At 38.1% G+C, this 22,893-nt stretch overlaps 1 protein-coding gene across 5 annotated transcripts in view; it reads left to right on the top strand.

Annotated features, from left to right (window-relative positions):
* RNF180 (ring finger protein 180) overlaps positions 1–15,374 on the top strand; it is an 85,364-nt gene extending 69,990 nt beyond the window's left edge. For 3 of the 5 annotated variants that reach the window (XM_030003994.2, XM_030003995.1, XM_030003993.2), the window contains exons 7-8: positions 12,152–12,300; positions 15,025–15,374. In XM_030003994.2, the coding sequence (XP_029859854.1) occupies positions 12,152–12,300; positions 15,025–15,276 (401 nt within the window). In that variant the 3' untranslated portion in view covers positions 15,277–15,374. Of the gene's footprint in view, positions 1–12,151; positions 14,988–15,024 lie in introns of those variants that run through there. The other 2 variants (XM_030003997.2, XM_030003998.2) reach the window with 2 other exon arrangements.
* Positions 15,375–22,893: the final 7,519 nt, after the last annotated feature.

Here is a 22,893-nt window from a genome sequence, read left to right as displayed (position 1 = left end):
CCCTAGGTAAACTTCAAATTACTAGCTTTTTGAAGTTGTAGTCTTTCATCACAGAATTTGTTTAGAGCATAAAATATCTCTTGGTCTTAATTTTTTATGTGTTGTGTAAGATTCTGCTGAGACTAGTTCATGTTATGACAGGTCTCTGTGAACAGGTGGAAGCAATGATGCCTTCTGTCTTTATCACTGGCAGGAGTTAGCAAGTATCTTTCTATGCATTTTAGTGGAAGTGGGGAATGATCCTTGCCAGCTATGCCAAATAGAATGGCACAAGGATAGATTGTGGCCACTGAGCAATGACCAGTAAAATTGGTTATATTCCTAATTAGCTGTGAACTAATGATGTTTAGTAAAGGTTAGGTCAGACATGCTTCCCCAGCATACTCCCCCAATCCATTTAGCACTGAAATGCACAGCACAGGAGAGCAGATTGTACTGAAGTAGCCCTTAAAGAGTCTCAACTCTGCTGGTGTAATCAAATCTTACCTTGAAAATTAAGTTTGCCTGGTGTTCAGTCCTTTGATTCAACACTTCATAGAAATCCCATTTACTGTAAGAATAATGAAGAATTTTTGGCTGAGAATAGACTGTAGAGATATCAGGTGGCTTCATCACTATCAATGAGTTAATAGAGAATAAAGTAGGATGAACACGTACATTGTTTGTGCTACCTAATGTGCCCATGATTTCCGTTTCATGGATCTGTACCAGTGACACAGATAGATCATGCCATTCCAAAGTTTGGACATGAATGTGAGTTCAGTTTCATCCTAGAGCACTTACTGGGTAGGAAACTGCTAAGATTTCTGGAGGAATATGGTACTTGCATAGCATAATTATAAAAAGTGAGGCAACATTTTTTTTGGCAAGGCAGAGTTTTGGAGACCCTTAAAAGTGAAGACAAAAGCTAAAATTTGAATCTGATGAAGGCCAGAAGAGGAAGCATGAAAGCACTCAAAGTGACATGTGAGAATAATAAGCAAGAAAAGGTGATTTTATTTTTATTAGATCGGAGCCAGATTAAGCATACCTTTGCAAAGAAGCAAGAGATGAACAATCAGCAGAGTAAAGTCAGGTGATTTTTGTTGAATATCTTAGCTGAGTAGATAAAGATGGATGTTTGAAATTGTGTCAGAAAAATTCAGAGATAACCACCATTACACATTTAATGAAGGATTAAAGGAAGGACTTTTTAACAGTGTGTAAACATTTTTTATTATTATTTTAAATAGTTTCTTTCTTGATAACCTTTTAAGTAAGTTCTCTTTGTGAAAATTTATTTTTAGTTTTCTGTTGAACATATATGAAGGCTTTTCAGACAGCTCTTTGCCTAAAACCTTGGTTAGCTTCCTAAAAACTGGTTAAGTACTGTCAGCATCAGAAATTTTTCAGTTCAGAAAAACTATGCCAGCTTTGTCAAGATATGTTCTTGTGCTTTGTATTTTTCATTCTCCAGAGGAATTAATATTTCTTTTGTTTGCTCAGATGGGAAGTAGGAATTTCTGGGGTTGACATTAGCTAAAGCTGAATATGAATTTGTTCGAAGAAAATGGCATGGCTCCAAGATAGGTCATTCACCAGTTTCTCTGAAGGAATTAAAGGAGGCATGTTGCCAGACAGCTAGATTTGCAAATAAACTAAATGCTTTGTGTCAATATACACAGCCTTGTCTTACAGAGGGGTGTGGTGAGGCCCTGGCATGCCTATCTTGCGTGTTCCCTCTGACCTTTCCTGTCAGACTGACCCTGTCTTAAGACAAGTAGAGCCAATTCATGAATTTATTTTTAAGAAAGTATTTGCATTACTCTGTTATCTTACAGTGTTCCACTAAAATTGGCTTAAAACATTAAAGCCTTAAGCACTGAAAGGCTTGTCGACAGCAGTGTATAACAAAACTCTGCAAAGTTTTTGTTAAATGATCTTTAGTATTAAATTAGTACTTTTTTAACAAAATCTAGCAATCATGCAAGTCAAGAAATAAGCATCTAAAGAGAATTGAGCAGTATGCTAAGTAGAATTCACACTAGAGACAAGCATCGGTATGAGATCCTTTTTAATGCTATTTTATACTTATTCAGTCATCCTGAGCTATTATGTTAAGCCTACCTATAAATATCAATAGCTTTGCCTCTACATATTTTGTACGGTAGTAGTCCGAATAAATGGAACCTGAAGAGATGTAAGCAGTTAGGGAGGAATGGTAGGGAAAAATGAAGCTAGAGGGAGGTGATGCCATTACAGCAATATGATACAAAAGGGTGAAGGCTTTTATGACGATAATTTAGGAAGAGTTGCTGACAGCTGAAATACAGTATTTGATCAGCTGAGGAGATGACAAATGTAAAGAAAACATAAACTTGCAACATGGTTTGTAGAAATGTTCAGTGATAAAAAGTAGGAACAACAGAAGAAGGTGTTGATGAATAGGGTTCACGACCATGGTAAGTAAGAGATACAGTGAAGAGACAGTGGAAGATAAATGGAAAATAGATTAAAAAATAATAAGAAAATTCACAGAGTCAGAATATTCTGAATACTTTTTAAAATTAATTTTTCATATAGATTATTGATGCACATACCACAAAAAGTTAAATACTTCCGGTTGCTGTTTGAGATTTCCTGGTTGTTGTTGTGTGCACTGTCATGGCAAGGAGAGAAGTTGTCCACAAGTTAAATTCACTGTTAAGATACAGTTTATCTACATGCAGATGTGAACAAAAGTGATTACAAATCCCCATCTTAAAGGCAAATGCATGAAAATTACTGTAACTATAATATGTATGTCATCAATATACATGTAGAAAACTTACCTTTAAAATTAAAGGAAGACATTTTATGGTCTAGAATGTGTGCAAATTGTGCATTTAGATCCATGATATGCTCTCTCAAGGAGACCATGCAGCTTCATTTCTCAGTATCAGTCATCAAGACTATATGGATTGCAGTCAGAACAGGTGTGGTAAAGGGGAGGGCAGTTAAAGAAACCAATGTTTCATTTATTCACAAAGCTAGTTTGCAGTCTGAAAAACAAGGACATGCATTACAATTACTGTATATTATTTTTATTTCATCACCCTTAATTGAATTTTGAAATAAAGTGGTTTTAAAGTAGGAGAGTAGGTTTTGCTATAAATAATTTTGAAAAGCTGTTACATGATGTACTGCCTGTTTGATACTTAGTGTGTTATGGTTTAGGGGAAGAAAGAAAAAGCAAACAAATAATTCACTTGGTTACTTAAAAAAACCCTGCTTGCAGACTGGCTGTCAAAATTCCTTCATGGCTTCCACAGTCAAATGACTTTTACTTTGTGAAATGTGAGATTAATTACTCCTGGTTTAGTATGCATCCCCGCACTTAAACTAGCCAATTAGTTTGTATTTATGAGTATTGATAATTATAAAATAATCACAGATGTTTGGACAGAGTATGTTTTCTAAGCTCATTCTGCCCTCCCACAGTCCTCTTTCTTCTTGAGTCTTTTACTTCCAGGGAAATAAACAGCCCAAGATAGAAAAAATGAGTTGTTCTCTTTTTGCTTTGAATTTATGAGAGGGGCTGGGCACAGTAGTAGTTGAATATGTCTCATAAAATTGGTAAATAGATTTCATATTTAATAAATCAGGGAAAATGTTAGTTATGCAAAATACTCAATGTAAAATGTGTATGCATGTATTTAATGTAGCTTTATGGATTTTGCCATTCATTTTTAGGGGTTTCTGTTGTTTTCTTTTCCAATAACCTGGTTCTTTGATAAGATATACTAGCTAGCTTTATGGTTTGTGTTTTAATCAGTAAAAGCTGAATTAGTAATCTATAAAATAGTGAGAGGTAACTGCCTTCACACACTTTTGTTTGGTTATTTACTTAATATTCAGAATGTCATTGTTAATTTATGGCAGACATATATTTATGTCTTAGAATTCAAACTAGTGGTAGGAACAGGCAAAAAACTTCAATTATAAATAAACCTCACTGAAATCCAGTAAGCTGTATTTGAATGGGGAAAAAAATCTCATCTTCATTTCCTATCCATAGTAAAACTGTCAGATCTCTTTGTCATGTGTAAATATTTGTAATGATGATTGAATGAAATTTACACTATTTCACAGAGGAAAAAAACTTCAAATGAGAAGTTGCCTCCTCTCTGTCCTGAAGGTGCTAATTGCAGTGATTAACAATAAACAGCCCAAAGAAATGCTGAATTCAAGTACAGCTTTTATGTATTGATGTGTACTATATAGCCTTAAATCCTGAGTTTAATTTGGTTATGTATCCCTGTAGAAAAAGTCAGAGAATAGCTAAAAAAAAAAAAAAAAAAGGAATAGATCATCATATTCGTAATCTTGAAAATAATATGTAAAGTTAGAGCAATATGAAATAAATATTTGTAAGAACTGTAACTGCTGCAGGAACTTCTATGAATTATTTTGGGGTTTTTTTTCTTCTTATAATTGCTAAGTGATTTCTGATTCATTTGTGTATATTCTCTTCCCAGATCCATGTAGGATTTATAAAGTTTTAAGAGAGTAGAGATGTAAGTGCCAATAGTTAGGCTGATACCTATCAGCAAAAAGCATTATTTACCTGGTGGTTGATTCTGTAGGACTGCAGTTTTTATAAATATTTTGCTTCAACAGATGAAGTGTATGTCAGTTAGTGGCATTACCACATTTGGGGATTTCTGCATAGTTTTGTCTGTAGCATGCTGTTCTTTTTCTTATGTCAAATGCCTTATGAAAGTCACAAAACAAAAAGCTTGCTGTAGGAGTGGGGAACAGTGGTTCCTAACCATTCTGCCTTATAAAAAGGAGTGCCCCTTGAGCAAACACATCTTGCGTCCTATATGAAACACTTCAGGACATGGCGTTTTCAGATTTTCACAGTAATCGGTTGCTTTTCTAGACCCTTTGTAGAGAATGTTCTTCGACATCTTGAAAAGCAGTTACTGTGTATTCCCTGCTAAATTGCCTGCATGCTGCTGATTTGTTCCTGTACAGAAGGACACTGTATTGTATGCACAGTGAGTTCAATAAATCACATTTTATACATGTGCAAATAACTACTTACACACAGTTTACCTTTCTGGGACTGTCACAGATTTCTACATTTAAACCAAAAGCCCTGCAAAAGTCTTACAGCTAGTAAGACAGACATCATAGTGAATATAAAAATGGTTTCAGGTAAGGATTATGTCCAGTTTAAGTACACTTTACATCCAGGTTTTCTAAAGCCCAACTGCTAGCAGAAAGTAGGACTTGGATTTTGGTGATGGAAAAGGAATGGAGAGATGTTTAGGCCATCATATAAGTTTTGTCACATGGTTATAAGGTGCTAGCAGCCAGTGGGAGCCCACAGGAGAAATCACAAGGGCAAGAGTGGAGAAATATTCAAAGAGAGCAGAGAGAAGGTGAGAGGAAGGTAGGAGTAGGATAGCGAGGGAGGTTTGGGAAGATGATTGGACTTTGCAATGAGAAAGGCCTTTAAAGGTGATGGTAGAAGTTTTACCATAGGAAAGCTGGAGATTCTGGTGTGCATCCTGGGGCAAGAGGAGTTTGGAATTTGAGGGCTCTCTCCAGAAAAAAAATGAGATTTTGACTTCTGAGACAATAGATGTGTGGAGCTGCAATATCTGAGGCAGGAGGGTAGGGAGGTTCAAGCTTTTCATGCAGGAGGAAGAGAAAAGCTGAAACTCTGGATCTGAGAAGGATGGTGGTTGGGTTGAGTGGCCTTGGTTTGGGGAAGGAACTGGACACTTTGGGGACTTGAGTTTGGTGGAGGGCTTGAGACTGAGAGCTTGGGACATGGGATCTGGAGTCAATGGGACATGCTTGCAGGCATTCACACAGGATAAGTGCCATCCTCTCATAAACCTCTCAAGCAATATATGCTTTTTTCTTTGTTGGAAATACAGATCTCATAGCTCATTTTAACTGGGAAATCCTGCAATTTAGCTATTATATTAGCATAACCAGAGTATGATGCTGCGTGATGTGCATATGGGAGAAGGCTAGTGTTTATGCAAGAAGTTTGGGATGAGACCTTGTTTGTGAAGGCAGCATAAAAACACTGTATCCTTGAAAAAAGTACAGAATGCTGGGAAATTTTGGCCCATTTCTCCACATTGTCATCAGGTCTGCAAATGACACAAATTGGAGGACCGGCTGGTAGACTCACTGACAGGGCTTCTATTCAGAGAGATCAAGACAGACTGGAGAAATGGGCTGAAACAGTAAAGCAGGTGCTTCAGCAGATAAGTCCCTTTCAGTAGGGCACGTAAAAAGAAAACCAGACCAAGGTAGAAGATGAAAAATACGATGTAAAATAGCATCTAGCAAACTACATTGGATTGTTGTTGGAATCCCAGAGCAGTCTGCGTAGTTCAGAACATTCATATGTGGTTTGGAGAAGTGATGCTTATACACCTGAAAAAGTTTATTAGTGATACTAAATTATTCAGTTCACTGATGATAGTAAATATGAACTTGACAGCTAACAGTTCTCTTGATCTGTGACCTTGAGGAGGCAAGAGAATGCACTCTCGTCAGGTCTGCAGAGGACAACAGATTGGAGGACTGCTTGATAGACTCACCAGCAGCGCTGCCATTCAGAGAGACCTAGATGCGTTGGAGAAATGTGCTGAAAGGAAATTTGTGAAATTCAACAAGGACAAATGCTGAGTCCTGCACCTGGGAAGGAAGAGCCCCTGGCAATGAGACAGGTTGGGCACTGACAGCCTGGGGTGCAGCCCTCTGGAAAGGACTTGGGCATCCTGGAAGGCAAGCTGCACATGAACTGGCCATGTGCCCTGGCAGCAATGAAGGCCAACAGCATCCTGGGCTTTATGAACAGGAGCGTGATCTATGAACAGCAGTAGATGAGGGAGGTTTTTATCCTCTGCTAGTCAGCAGAGCATATCTAAAATACTGCAGTTTTGCACCCCCCCTTCCCCCCCAATACATGAAAGATGGCAGTAAATTGGAGCAGGTTTAGCAGAGGGACATCAGGGTGCTCAGGGGCCTGGTGCACCTGCCCTGTGAGGAGGGGCTGAGGGAGCTGGCTTGTTCAGTCTGGAGAAGGGTAGGCTTTGGGGAGGATCTCCAGGCAGCCTTACCATACCTATAAGGAGACCACCAAGAGGACAGATTAGCTGTTCACAGTGGTGCATGGCAGGAGGATGAGTGATAATGGATATGAGAGGTTCAGACAGCAAGTAAGAAAAACACTTTCACTGTGAGGATAGTTAAGTGGTGAGCAGTTGCCCACAGAGGCTATGCAATCTCCATAATACATAATATTCACTATGATGAGCTGTAAATTAGCTATTGCCACTTAAGAAAAGAGAACTGGGTAATACTGTGATTAGTTTTCTGAAAACATTCAATGCACAGCCATAGTCAAAAGGTAAGCAGGAATTATTAGGATCATAACAAAATGGAAAACATTATGTCATTTTCTAGATTTGTGGTGATCCCACATCTCCAGTTTTGCATATAATTTTAGATTACATCATCTCAAAGAAGGATAAAGCAGGGTGAAGCATAATGTGGAAAGGATGATCTGAAGCATGGAAGCTTTTCTGTACAAAGGAAATTCACAAGTTTTTCATTTGGAAAGGATCTTACAGAAGACAGATACAAGAGGCCTGTAAAATTATGAATAGCGTAAAGATGTTTTAGGAAAGATTGTTCGCTGCCTCTCTGAGGCATTCTTGCATTAGCATTTATATCAGCCATAACAGATAGATCAAAACATTTGACACAGAGGGCCAGATGTCCACATTTGCATTTAGGGAACAGGGGCAACTTACTTCAAATACCAAGGGCTGCCCATTAGTGATTGAAGCATATTACTGGAACACATCAGAGCTCTTAGAACTCATAATCTGGTTTAGTTTCACCTGAAAGGAAATCAATTTACTTGCTCTAAGACTATTCCACCAAAGGACACAAAGCAAAGTAAGTGAAGGCAATATGAGATCTTGTTCAAAAGTATGCACATACACATGTAAGAAAAGAAAATCCTATTAATACCATTTTAACACATTATTCTGAGCACAGCTTCCAAAGCACTGGGGTCCTAAGCTGCTGGTTGCGGCAAGGGCATGTATGGGAAGGTGTCAGCCTGTACTTGGCTTTTTTCTTACAGTCTTTCAGTAGCTCTATCTATCTGCTGCAGCTCATAATCAGAAAGAAGAGACTGTGTCAAAATGACCTCGGTACATCTGATTAGCTAATAACACTTGTTCTTAGGTAATTTAATTTTACATGAGCACTTAAAATGTAAATGGTTATAATAGCTTGCATATTATTCATTTGGGCACATTTTTAGAGTAAAATTTTCCATCTTACATTCTTTAGTCATAGCAAAATTAGGTCAGTCAATTTATAAAATTGGGAGAATATTTTAAATTGTTTGTAGTCTTATTTTAAGTGTTGTTAATACCTCAATAGGAGGTTGCAAAAACTTTGGCAGGGACACATGCAACAGATGTGCCTCTTGATGCTCTGGTGAAAGTCCTTTTTGATTTGCACGCTTTAGTGGGTATAAAAGTGTGATTTGCACACAACAGTGTTTTTGTTATCTAGTAGCAGGTTTCCACTAACAGTCTGCCAGACTCTGCTGGCATTGTGCATGCATATTCATGTGGCTGAGTGGAAGTTCTTGTTCAGAGTATAGCAACACAGGCACGCACAAAAAAAGTTAAGTAAAATACATGTTTTAACAAATACATGCCCATGTAGAAGTCATTTAGGGACTGCATTCATCAGATAAGATAGGGTTTCTTTTTAAAAAAGAAGCAAATACATTAGAAGTGATTTGAAGCTCCCTTGGCTCTTCTGTTTCATAATTCAAGCCCCTACTCCATGTTGCTGTACAGTTTTTGAGGAACACTACAGCTCTCAGTTTTTATCTGCAGATGGCTAGAATCAGATGCAGAAACATGGCTTATTTCCACTCTAGCTGGAGAGAGAGACATCTGAAGGTATTTTTCATGTCAGAATTTATTAAAGACAGTAGTCATAGTATCGATGATAGAGTCTACAGTAACCTTTGTGCATGATCATACAAGGTTTCTAAGTCTGATCCTTGGTTTCAGTACTGTACACAAGGTTTATTTGGTAATATACTTCACGGAAAAGAAACAGTTCTTGTTCTTTGTTAGCCTCTGTTAAGTCCTAGAATTCAGTTTACATAATAGTTGTACTATTGATATTTTCAGCTGAAGCTTAATCAATTTACAGATGGTAAAAAACAGACTATTTCAGCAATGGAATTGAAATCTATTCCACATAAGTGCCTGTCAACTTTCAATAACTTTACTCATACTGAGGGAAGCCACAGGGATTATGCATGGTGTATAGTAAGCAGTTCCTGATTGTATACATACCTTTAATACAGCACCAACAATTTTTCTGTGGTTTTCTATAGGAAGAAGAATTAGAGAACAGCCAGTTTCCTATACTGAAACTGCTGTTCTTGAATGTAGAATTATTCCATTGCAAAATATAATCTGTGATAAACTCAATGCAGGTTTGCTTAAGGTGAGTTGCACAGACATACAAATGAAGGATAATATTTGTCCAAATCCTTTAGCAGGTGAGAACTACCAAGTCAAAACTAAAGTAGCTACATGTTTCCATAATTCCTTGATTATCCCTGTTGATCCAAAAATAGCCTCTAGGATTTTGTGTTGTATTTACTTTAAGTATAGAAATAAATAAAAAGAAAGCACAAGTAGCAGTCTTGACTAAGTCACTCCAGAGAGGATAATATACACTAAAATTCATGTGTAAAAGGCAAAGTGGATGATGTATCATTAGTGGTAAAATTTAATGCAATTGCAAATTAAATTTAAAAAGTAGAACATAACAACATAAATGTAGGTTTCTATTTGACAGTAATGTTTTAAAAGTGTTAGAAAAGAAATAAGGGAAAATACAGGTTTGAAATTAGGGTAAGTTTTTAAATGAGCATTTTTCAAGTAAATTACATCTTGGCAGAAAGATACTTAAAGACGACTAACATTTTTCAAAATGTTGTTACTGAATTACTAATGTTATTTTTCAGTAATCAAAGATACTGTTTTAAATTAACATAATTTTAAATTAACATACTCTAAAGCATAACATAAAGAACAAGGAGGTCCATATCACACTTTAAACAGATCTTCAGCATCTTTAAGCAGATGTTTAGCTCATGCACTTGCATAAAATTTTCTGGTATTACAATCTAAAACTTTTTAAAAGTAAATCCCTGGAATTTTTTACTTTTTTTTCCTAGAGCGAGTGTAGCATATTTAGCTGTGGGGCAAATCTTGGCCCACTTGGAGTCACTGAAAACCATCATAAAACTTCATTACTCTCTTGACTAGCATGAAGGTTTCATGTATAGTCTCCAAAATAAGATAAATAATGTTAGAGAGATTCTGATGTATAGAGATCTAGAAACTTAGTATCTGTACATGACAAACAGATCCAAATTGTCATTAAAAATAAAAACCTAAAAAGAAATGCAATGATGTCATGATGTCTAAGCATGAGTGATTCTCCAAAGGAAGTATTTCTGTGTCTCAGTAGTCTAGGCAAATTTCTAAATAAAGCAGTCATTAAACAAATACAGGAGGACCAGTTTACCTGTGTAATTTGGAGTCAAAAGGTCTCTGATGAACCATCTTAGAAAGGATACCAAAGAGAGAAAATACTTTTCTTTGGAAGGCATGGAAGCAGTTGTGCTATAGAAGTTCTGGGCAAAATATTAATTCAGAAAAAATATACAAAGAAACAGCCAATATCCACCACTGAAAAGTAATAATATTGAAATTCCAGCAGAGTTCTGTATTAGGACACTTTAAAAAAATATATTTCTTAATTACCTTGAATAAGGGCCAAGAATGTTAAAATGAACACCAATACACTATTATTTATATTAGTCAAAAACAGAAGACTGAGGAACTTCAAGGAGGCTTAATTAAGCTGGATTAGAAGGCAGCATGGTAGTAGATTAAAACTGAGGAACGCACACTGAGGCACACTGGTGTGCGGTGGTGCACACTGAAGGGTACATTACCTACCCACCTTGAGACTCCAAAAGCGATGATGTCAGTGCAGAGGCGAAGACTGTGGGCAGCTCAGCAAAGACCTGTTTTCCAAAATCAAGGAATGTGTCGTAAAGATTGAGAGTTCCCTGAAAACAGAATGAAAATCCAGACCCGTATGACTGCATTCCCTCCTTGTCCTTCATCAGAATGGGACAGATCTGCCTTTGCAGCACAGCCCCCAGCCTCCTTTCTGTGCCATAACCTGCTGTCTAACACAGCTGCACAGACACTTCTCTAACCTCATATCTTGACATATGCAAGAGCTATGCTCCTATAATACTTCTCTTACTACATAGTGAAGTCAGGGGAGGAATGAAGAAGAAGGACCTTTTGGCAGGACCCCACACTCAGGCCATTCTTGGAGTCACAGGATTTTTACTTCCACTTGAAAGGCTGTGTTTGCATCTGCCTATATATTTTTAACATATTATCAGCATACAAACAGTAGTTTAAAAATTGGATTTTAACGTGGTATGTATCATATAGAGACATAATACTAAAGCAAGCAGGATTTATTTAGAAGAGTGTTTTGAAAAAAAATTCAAATACTAGAAATAGGAATTCAGATGTATTTGTGCTGTTGAACTATGTGTGTACATGTACAGATGTGTCTGTTACTGAAGAATTCAGATGAGTAGACTTAGGGAATCCAGAGATTAATTACTCAAGAGATTAATTGCAGTATATGGAGCCTTTCACTTCTAGATCACTGAATCAAATTCAGTGGAAGAAGGCACCAAAGGAGAGGTGTTTAATAGGTCTGGATAACATAAGCAGATAGCATTACTTTACTATAGTAGAGAGTGCCAAATCCAAACAAACAAACATATTATTTTCCAGACATGGAAGACAGAGCTATCTCTTAAATCTTTCAAAATCAAGTCCACAGAGAGCTGCTTGTCCAACAAAGTGAGGAAACCTAGCAGTGAGGTGTTAGATTTCCTGCTTCCATTTGTCCTGTAAATAACTGGAGGAAGGAGGGTTAACTTTTTTTTTTTTTTTAGTGGATCTGGTTGCTTTTATAAAGTTTTATCTCTTAGTCTGTTTTTCAGCAGGTTTTCAAAGACGCTCAGATACTGTAACCAGGAGGCATTTCCCACATGCTGCTCACAGGATGGACTACATGGACTTTGAGGATGATAGCCGTGGATGGCGGTTTGATATGGATATGGTGATAATCTACATTTATTCAGTGAACTGGGTAATTGGATTTATTGTGTTCTGTTTTCTTTGTTATTTCTTTTTCCCTTTTTAGTCTGTAGTAATCACAGTTAAAGAAAACAGCAGTTACACGAACCACAATAATGTGAATAGAAAAAACTTGAAGAAGGCAAAATGTTTGTTTGATACTGCATTTATCATTCATAATTGTAATAGACTGCATCAAGCATGCTGTGAGGCTATTTGATACTTCTGCTGTGTGTAACAAAGTACTTGAGTTTGGTTCCAAATACAATGTGAAATCCAGATCATACTTCATTCAGTGCGGGTTCTGCCTTGATTTTGGTAGGAACAGGATTTACCCCTAATGTATAAAATAATTACTCTCTAGAAATATAGAATACTGCTTGTTCTTAGGGGAGTTCTGTGTACTACAACAGAATATGACCCACAGAGTCATTTTGGGGTTCGAGTCTATGTTGATACACTTTGCTCACTCATTGGTGCTTCGACTCCTCATATACAAAAGCAATAAAGATGCCTCCCATTTATAGTGAGATCTTTGGGGAATGGGAGATTATAAGCACTGCAGTGCTGCACCATGCATTATATAGACATTCATCAGAGCTATTTCAATGGTATAATCCAAATCCTGGAAAATTCTGACAATTGATAGACCTGTCAGCATTCTACTGTGGAGATGTGCTGTACTCAGTGCCTGAAATTTTGAGCCTATTAACCAAAAAGAGAAATGATACTGCACAGTGTGCTGACAGTTCATCTTTTCAGCAAATGGCAATCAGAATGAACCAACTAATAACCCCAACTTCTGCACATTAAAGGGACCATTTTTGTGCAGATTCCCAGAGTAGCACTGTACCTTTCTTTACCCATCCAGATGAGTGTGTTTGCATCCAGCAAGACAGCTAATGGAGGGCAAGCAGCAGGCCTGCTGGCTATGACACTGTGAGACACTAACCCCAGAAAATACTGGAGATAGAAGCATTCTCCAGTGTAAGAAAACAGTGTCATTATTAAATTGGTGTAACAATTTGGGGATACTCTCAAGTGTGGGCTCACGAGGACTATGTGTCTCCGGGGGGATCACATAAGAGGACACAGTATTTATTTGCACCTTTCATATGAAACAATTCTAAAGCACTTTATAGTTATTCTATATATAGATTGCTGAGTTACAGTACCAAACTGCAGCCAGTTCAGCGATCATTCCATACATGCTGCTTTACATGGTATTTTCAAATTAAAGTGAAAGAGCTTCTATTAAATTATAAGAAGGATATTAGAAACTATTGTGGGAATCAGGTGCTGAAGAATGGTACAAGGTAGTTCAGAGGCTTACTTTTCAGGAAGGTACAAGGAAGTTTTATTTCTAAGGGCATGACCCTGCAAAGTACACTGTGGTTTCATCTAGAAAAGTATGTGAGTATATGTATGTAGTCCCTCTGGTATCAGGATTTGTGTGGGAGACCTGTGGTTTTTCAGTAGGTGGTGTACTCCCCTGTTCTAGCAGAGAACAAGGAGAAATGTGTTGTGGAAGGTGCCATCTGCCAAATGTGGTGGAATGGAATGGAATGGATTCAGGGTTTTATTAAGCGTGTGCTTGTGCTTCTTTACTGGAGTAGGGCCAGCATGGTCAGTCTGTTATAGGCTATAAAGTGATCAGGACCAGAAACTTTCACTTAATCTGAAAAACAGCAGTAAATCATCTACTAATATTTAGTTTTCTTACAGGCTGCATAAAATAATCTCTTTGAGAATATATGTGTAGAATTAAAAGTTACAAGTCTAACTACATTGATTGGACTAAATAACTTTTGCCATCTTTATGCAAATTTAAGGAGCTATAATAATTGAAATTCACCATAACCAACCTCATGGTTGCAACAGAGATGCATTTGCTGTAATTACAGTATATGTAGTTACTTTGTCTCTACCTAAAGGTGATTGGCTCTATTACTGGTGGCATTAGGCATAACGTTTTAAAAGCTTTAAGGTTGTAGTAAAGCACTTGGTGAATTTCCCTCTCTATATTGATACGAACAAGTCTTTTAAAAGCTAGGGTTTTTAGGTCATAGGCTCATGTTTACTACATGCAGATGTGTAGGTCTGTATGCTCAAACATTACCAATAATTTTAAACATTTTTCTTATCTATGCCAGAAATAGGTTCTAACTGCAATTTTTGTCTCTGTAATCTTATTAATTTACTGCTCCTATCTCAGCAATGAGAGGGACTGATCAACCTGTTAAGACAAAATTGCTTCTACCTTTCAGTCTCAGAAAATACTAAAATAAAAAGATATCATCAAAAAATTACTTTAACTTTGCTGACATAATCTGAAATTCCCGTAATAATGTAATTTAAAATTATTTTACCAGGGTATCTGATAGAGCAATATCCTTAAATAAATATTCCAAAATATATTGAGACATAAGAAACATAATATAGATACTATTTATATAAGAAAGAGTTACTTACATCATTTTTAATAGCATGTTACCGTGGTCTTATTCTGAAAAATGCAACAAAGGAGGGTAAAAAATCCAAGGTAATATTGGCCTCTTTTGTACATTTACAGCAAGAATTGATGACTGAGGGTGGCTGCATTTTCTTAAATTTAGTAGGAGTGACAATTTTGTATGACATTTCTAACTGTGTAACTCTACCTTTCTTCAAGGCCTAAACAATAAACTGTTTCTTGGGCTATATTGTTTTTCTTCTTATTGGTTGTTATTAATTCCAGGGGACAATTAGTTTTAAAAGATTACAAATGTACATAATGAAGACTGTTGCAACTCTGAGAGACATCCTCCGTAGGAAAACATCTAAAACGCATAGAGTAGAGGTACTTTTCTTTGTCCTTTATTGCTTTTTTGGGGATACATACTTTTGTAAAAATACAGTAACAATTCAAAGGCTCAAATTTGGTTTTTCCTTGAAGTCTGCCTGTAAAATGCTGTTGATAACTGTGGGAGCAAGAGCGGGTCCTTTGTAAGCAATTTTCTGGTTAAACTGATCCTGCTCTGCAAGATTGTCTTTCTTATCTACAATAGTATTAAAATGTTTGCAATAAAATTTGAGTTGTTTGTAGTATTTTGCAGTCATTTCACTAGATTTTTCTTGGTGGTACTAAATTTTAATATTTTTTTCAATCAATGCCTTGTTTGTTATCCTGTCTATTATGTTTCTGCTTAGGGTGCAGCTAGGGTTTGTTGAATTTTTTACTACTATTATTAACTTTTCATACTAGCAGCCTTTTGTTTGTTTCAGTACTTTCCTGGAAATGGTCAGCTTTTGTCAGAAATCACCCTGGGGCAAGTTGTGGATCTTAACACATTCTGACAATGAACAATACTCAGTGCTGGTACTGTTAGTCCAGACCAATTAACTGTTGAAGGCAGCAGAAATCCAGGACAATACTAAGTTTGGCTTTGACAGGCAAAGGGACTTTGTGCACACTCAGAAGTGTACGAGTTTGTTGCCTAGCAGTGAGTATGCTTGTAGCTCTCCTACCTGCCAAAGGTCCAGTCATCTTGCTTTTCTCACACAATTTATAAAAAAATTCCCAAGCAATAGCTGTACAGGGAGCCACCACTGTGAAGCACAACAGATTCTTCCACAGCTGTGTACCTGCCCACAGAAACTGAGATCCAAGTTAAGCCTTTACCAGTACACTGCATACACCCCTGAAATATTTACTGTATGTCAACAACAACATTACCACAGTTACTGATATTGAGATGGAAAAGGATGATGAAGCAGAGCTTAGGTTTATCTTGTCATTTTTAGAGGAAAGTAGTGCTGACAACATGAACCTCTGGGAGGAAGAGTAGCTATTGTAGCTATCATGTGACAAGTAACTCTCTTGATGCTGTGTAGTGTTGCTTTTGTTGATGTGTTTTCAGCTTGTTTGTCCTTGGCAATCCTGACCACTTCATAACTGTGGGACGCACAGTCCCCTCTGGGGAATTCCAAGTCTGTACAGGGGGAGTCATAGGCAGACGGGAAAGACAAAGGTAGGACATCAAGAGCATTCTGCTGGTGTTCAGCCCCGCATCCAGGCAGATGCTGAGACAAAGGAGGCAAGATAGGCTGTGGATTGCTCTGGGCTAGATGTGGAGCAAGACAACAAGCTCTCCTTAGAGATACCCTTTATTTAGCAGAAAGTACTAAGACAGACAGTAATAGACAGTGAGGTGGATTTAAAACTGGCTGAACAGCCAAGCTCAGAGGGTTTTGATCAGTGGCACAAAGTCTACCTGGAGGCAAATAACTAGTGGTGTATCCCTGGGTACACAAAGCTGGGTCCTGTCCTGTTCATTATCTTCATTAGTGATCTTGATGATTGGGTAGAGTGTACCCTCCCCAGGTTGCAGAGGACAAAACTGGGAGGAGTGGCTGATACACCAGAGGGTTGTGCTGCCATCCAGTGGGACCTCAACAGCCTGGAGAAATGGACTGAAAGGAACCTCACGCAGTTCAACAAGAAGTGCAAAGTAGTGCACCTCGGAACAGACCCCTGCCCTAATACATACTGGGGTTCACCCAGCTGGAAAGCAGCTCTGCAGAAAAGAACCTGGGGGTCTTGGTGGACACCAAGTTGAATATGAGCCAGCAGTGCACCCTGGCATCAAGAAGGCTAATGGTATCCTGGGCTGCGTTAGGCAGAGTGTGGCCAGCAGGTCAAGGGGGGTGATCCTTCCCCTCCACTCAGCGCTGGTGAGGCCACACCTTGAGTGCTATGTCCACTTCTGAACTCCCCTGTACAACAGAGATCCAGAGCTACTAGAGAGGGTCCAGCAAAGACCCACTAAGATGATTAAGGGACTGGAGCATCTCTCATACGAGTGATTCTGTGAAGTCATCGCACCAGACTTACCAGGTTGAGGACTAGAAAAAGTGGATCCTTCAATAATGGGCAAATAAAGCAGGAAATTCTGAGTAGAACTATTAAGGTTTCCCTTAATAACACAATGCTAGAAGAACTTGGCCCACATTTATGTTCATTTCTGATCTTTTCTACACATATCTGTAATTCTCTGGCTGGAACAATTCATTATAATTTTTTTTTCTCTCACTTGTTTCTTGAGTCAATACAACTGATCTCTTTTTGAGTACCAGTTCAAACTTGAAGGGGTTATCTTTCCTCCTACTTACTGAAATATAATATGTGGTTGTTGCAGTCCTTTAATGGTAAAGTTCAGAAGAGTACCAAGAAAAGAACCACGAGAAATCTAGTTGTATTATTCCAGTATAAGTCATCTTACTGTCAGGAATAGATATTTAGAATACATTATTTAAACTTTCTATTATTATTTAAATTTGTCGTGGTTTAAGCCCAGCCGGTAACAAAACACCACACAGCCACTCGCTCACTCCCCCCCTGCAGCCCCAGTGGGATGAGGAGAACATATAAAGAAAAGCTTATGGGTTGAGACAAGGAAAGTGAGGAATACCACCAGTTATGGTCACAGGCAAAAGGCATACTCAACTTGGGGAAAAAACAAAATCAATTTCATTTACTACCAATCAAATCAAAACAAGGGTAATGAGATGTAAAACCAAACCCTAAAACACCTTCGCCCCACCCCTCCCACCTTCCCGGCTCAACTCCACTCCCGGTTCTCTCTACCTCCTCCCGTCAGCAGCGCAGGGGAACAGGGGATGGGGGTTGGGATCAGCTCGCCACACATTGTCTCTGCCGCTCCTTCCTCCTCAGGGGGAGGACTCCTCACTCTTCCCCTGCTCCAGAATGGGGTTCCTCCCACGGGAGACAGTCCTTCACAAACTTCTCTAACATGGGTCCTTCCCACAGGCTGCAGTTCTCCACAAACTGCTCCAGCGTGGGTCCTTTCCGTGGGCTGCAGTCCTTCAGGCACAGACTGCTCCAGCACAGACTTTCCCATGGAGTCACAACCACCTTCAGGGTCATCCCCCACCTCCGGCGTGGGGTCCTCCCCAGGCTGCAGGTGCGCATCTGCTCCCCGCTCCCCTCCATGGGCTGGGGGGGACAGCCTGCCGTCTCACCACGGGCTGCAGGGGCATCCCCTCCTGCCCCGCTCCTCCTCCCCTCCTTCCTCACTGACCTCGCTGTCTGCAGAGGGGTTTCTCTCACATTCCATTCTCCTCCCCCACTGCAGGTTCCCCTTCTTAAATACATTCTCCCAGAGGCACTACCGCTGTCGCTGATGGGCTTGGCCCTGGCCAGCGGCAGATCTGGCTTGGAGCCAGGGAAGCTTCTAGCAGGTTCTCACAGGAGCCACCCCTGCAGCCCCTCCCCCACTACCAAAAACCCTGCCACAGAAACCCAAAACAATATTTTAAAGTCTGAAATCTGACTTTTTGTAGGTGAAGGTTTGAATTCAAATTTCCAAAAGCACCTCCTAATTTTGGGTGCCTCAGTTTGGCATTCCCATGAGGCTTTCCTTCTAAAGGGACCTGATGCACAACTGACGATCACCATTCTTCAAAATAGGTTCTTTAGGATTTCTTGCATTGAAAGGCAAAGCCTGGTAAACCTTAAATACACCTATTTATGATGGACTTCAGTAGTGATCCAGATCCCAGCAGAATCAATGGAAGCCATCATTGTAAATACTTAGTTTCTCATACGTATCTGCAACTGGATTTTTGTGTTACAAACTTTTTCCATTATTGTAAAACATGTTCAGATGGAATTTCTGAAATGAGTTTTCAGAATTTCTTGAGGCACAACCAAGTTCAAATTTTATATTTACTTATATTTGATTACCCTATGACTGAAAGCAAACTAAACCTCCAGTGTCTTAGACATATTACAATTTCTTTGTTGCTGTGATGTAATCCCAGAAAATATATACTGTCAAAATGAACTTAATAAAATAACTTAGTTGAAAATAATTTAAGTTAAAAATAACTTAATAATAATCTATTTAATTTTCCATGAAACATTTTCTCCAGTTGAAATATTTCTACCTTTCCGGTAAGGCATTAAAATGTAATCCTATTTGAAAGTACTTTCCAGTGTTATGCTGTGGAAGTTTAACTGTAAAATGTAATATTTAATTTACAAAATTTCACTTTTCACTTGATTATATTTTTTCAGAGTGATTTCTTATTTTTAAAAAAAATAATGTTCCTAAAAGAAGACTGAAGGTATGTGTAATTTCGTATTGTGATTTCACTAAAATTATTTTACTACAGACAGATCCTGCAGGACAAACTTCATCTCTGATACACACTGGAGAAAATGTGCTGAATAAGCTGACAAATTTGATCTGAGAAATGCTTCTGGTCAAGTCAGCAGTTTGACACTGTAGAACAAAAAGCTCAGAGCTCACCCTCAGCAGGACAGAGTTATGTAGGAGACCAAATGGCTTTCCTTGCCCTTCGAGTGCTGCTCAGGGCACTCTCTACATATTTGGATACACAGTCTGCACTTGCACTTTAGGGTCAGCTTTTGTCCTCTAATGCACAGGTGTCCCATGCAAGGCCTTGGGAGTTATCCAGGGCATCTGATGGCAGATGTTGATTTTCCTTTTCTTCTTCATTAAAACATTCTTGAATATTGCCAGTTTTCTTAAGGTCTTTTGCTTGACCTGTGACTGCTGAACTCTACCCAAAGGGGACAAGATGATGTGCTATTATTTTTCATTACTTTTTGCCCTTTGGGGCTGCTCTTCCATTTCAATCAGTTGATGTCAGCTGAGGCATGACATATCCCCCCTGAAACTCTGAACTTGTACCCAGGTAAGAATCTGTGACCTATTGTATTTTACAGCCTTTAATGAAAATTGTGGCAAACATAAACAGAAGGAAAATATATACCCTGCCAAAGAAGTGCACAAAACAATTCCTAGCACTAGATATAAACAAAACCCCAAGATCTTTTCAAAGTGACTTCTGGGTCCCTGTATAGAAGTTCTCTATAAAGAATTCCAGGAGCCAGGGCATGGTTGGTTCTTGCAAGAAACCAAACATGAAGGTGTAAAGTAGCAGATAAGCAAAGGACAGCAAAGCAGCCACTGCTGGATAGCAGTACTGGGTAGCAGTAGCAGGTACTGGATGCCTTTCAGCCTGGCCTAGAAAAACGAAGGTCAGTGTTAACAGCACAAAGCTATTTTACTGACCACTGCCTAGAAAACAGCTGACTATTCCCTCAGCTTTGTTCAAGGCTGGTGGAAAATGAGAACAGGGTCAGAAGTGTGGGTTATGTACCTATTTGCTCGTCGTACCTGTGAAGATGAAAGCCCTCAAGGTCCTGGCTTAGCCTGCCTGGACCTGGTTTCCTGAGGGCTCTCAGAGGCATAAGGCCTTTACACATTAATCCTTGGACAGGAAAGCATGCTCCTTCATTCAGGATTGCTCATGATACATGAAAAATGTTACTACTGAAAAAAGCCCCACAGGATTAGTTGAAATTTCAAATATACCTGTTAGCACTTCCTTTAATATTGTAGCAGCAATCAGTATTCTGTGTGTACTTATCTAAGTATTTGTTGAGTTTGAAAGATATTCTGGGCCTCAGTACTGCTGCATATACTAACCGGATACTCCTCTGGCACCCATCAGCAATGCTGCCTTCCCTCAGCCACGTTTTTTAATGTCCGTTCTACTTTATAAAATTTGGAAAGACTTCTTCAGCTTCACACCCTCAACATCTCAATACTAATTTGCAAATAAAAGTGTTCCCATGGTTTCTAGATTGATGTTATACAAGTGATACGTATCACTACGATACTGTATTAGTGATGGCTTCTTTAAATTTGCAGTTTGGTTTTAGGATGAGAAAACTGCAGTAATTATATTCTGACTTTTCACTAGATATCGTTTTAACTTAATCTGTTTCATTTTCCATCAAACATTTTCAACATTCATTTGAAATATTTCTACATTTCCGGTAAGGCATTAAAATGTAATCAGGCAATCACTTAAAATGTACTCCACACATAGTCTTTTATCCTCAAACAAGACGATGAAGCAGAAAAAGTAAATGCCACCAATAAAAAGATCATGGTAAGTCATTTGATATTGATGTAAGCATTAAAAATTAATTATTTAAAATCCTTTTTACTCTGTCATTAAAAAAAAAAAAAGACTATTAAAACGCTAATCATGTAATGTACTCTGTTTCTGAGCTGGAAAATGAAATTCAGACTGAGCACAAGGGAAATCTCCTGTAACCTCACTGTATTACCTGTATAAAATAAAGGATGTTAGATATTGATATAAAAATCTAGATGACCATCCTGTTCAATGAAAAGTGAAAAATAATACTTCAAAGAATCCTGTGTAATCCCAATCTCCCTAAAATAATCTCTGGTTTGGGAGTATTAACTCTTCGTATAATTAGGTTGCTACCCAAGAAATACTGTTTAGACTCACAGTCAAAGTGTGAAAATAACTGAAATTCACATAAACCTGTCCTTAATCCATGCAGATTATAAATCCTTGGGGATGTACATGACTCCAGAATTCATTACCAGTCATAGCATGGCATCTGATGGTGCCTGAAAGACAACACATTCCGATTAGAAACATATGAGGTAAGAATGTGTTTGCCTTGCAGATGGCTCTAGCTAGCTAATGTATGCATTTCAGCTGTCAGAAGTTAAACTAGTTCTGAAATAATTTGAATTAGACATCAGGAGAGGAAGAATATGCTAATTTTCTTTTATATCTTATCAAGCAGCGAATGTTTCAAGAAATTAATGTTACAGGCAATTTATAGCCCTATCTGGTTCCATCTTAAAGAACTGGACCCCACTTTTTATCTTTTTAAAGACTTGTGAATTAAATGAACATAGAAGTTAGTAATTAGCTGTATGGTCATGATTTTTCCAATACATATAGTGCAATTTTACATGAACAGCAATTGCATGACCTGCAAAATTGTCTTATAGTTTTGTATTATACTCACCTAGGCTCCCAAACTCATTGTTATTTGTCATCTACACTGTGACTTAAATTCTAAACTACAAAAAATGACATAATGGCATTAAATTACCAAGCTGTACTGGTATTTTTCTTTAATTCTGCTTAAGACAGGAATATAGTGTAATGGTAACAATAGCATGAGATACCCTTATCTTTCCTTATCTGTGATTCCTAAAGTGCCTTATTTTCAGAGTGATTTACAGGTCAAATTCCCATTATTTTTAATCTCTAACAACAAGTTCTTCAGAACTTCCATTTTCCATGCAGAGTCCAGCAGCAACAATGCTTAATGAGCAAGACACTTAGAGCTTCGCTAGTGAAGGGCAGTTTTACAAGCACAAGATGATATCTAAATGCAAGCATTACAGTGTTAATCCAACAGATTAACACATATTTTGGCAACAGTAACTACATTACCATTATCAGAATTTAAATCAAAGGACAGCCAAATTATACATGCATGGCTTGTGTAGATACTAAGTAAATTCTTTATTGACTTAAAAAAAAAGCTGGTTTAGCATGTACTGCTTTACAGGAAGTTTTAAAAGTTTTTCAGGATTTGTCTGTGACCCACTGGTAAGGAGATTTCTGGAAGATTCCCACTAGCCTCCACATACTGCTTAGCTAAGTACCCTCAGCAGGAAAAGGAGAAAATGTCTAAACCTTGCAATAGTGCAGATGATAGTAAGTTGCTTCA

Source organism: Aquila chrysaetos, chromosome Z (genome assembly GCF_900496995.4).
Source record: "Aquila chrysaetos chrysaetos chromosome Z, bAquChr1.4, whole genome shotgun sequence".
Taxonomy (NCBI): domain Eukaryota; kingdom Metazoa; phylum Chordata; class Aves; order Accipitriformes; family Accipitridae; genus Aquila; species Aquila chrysaetos.
Note: the sequence above shows the minus strand (reverse complement) of the source record. Positions and strands in the feature narration are given on the sequence as shown.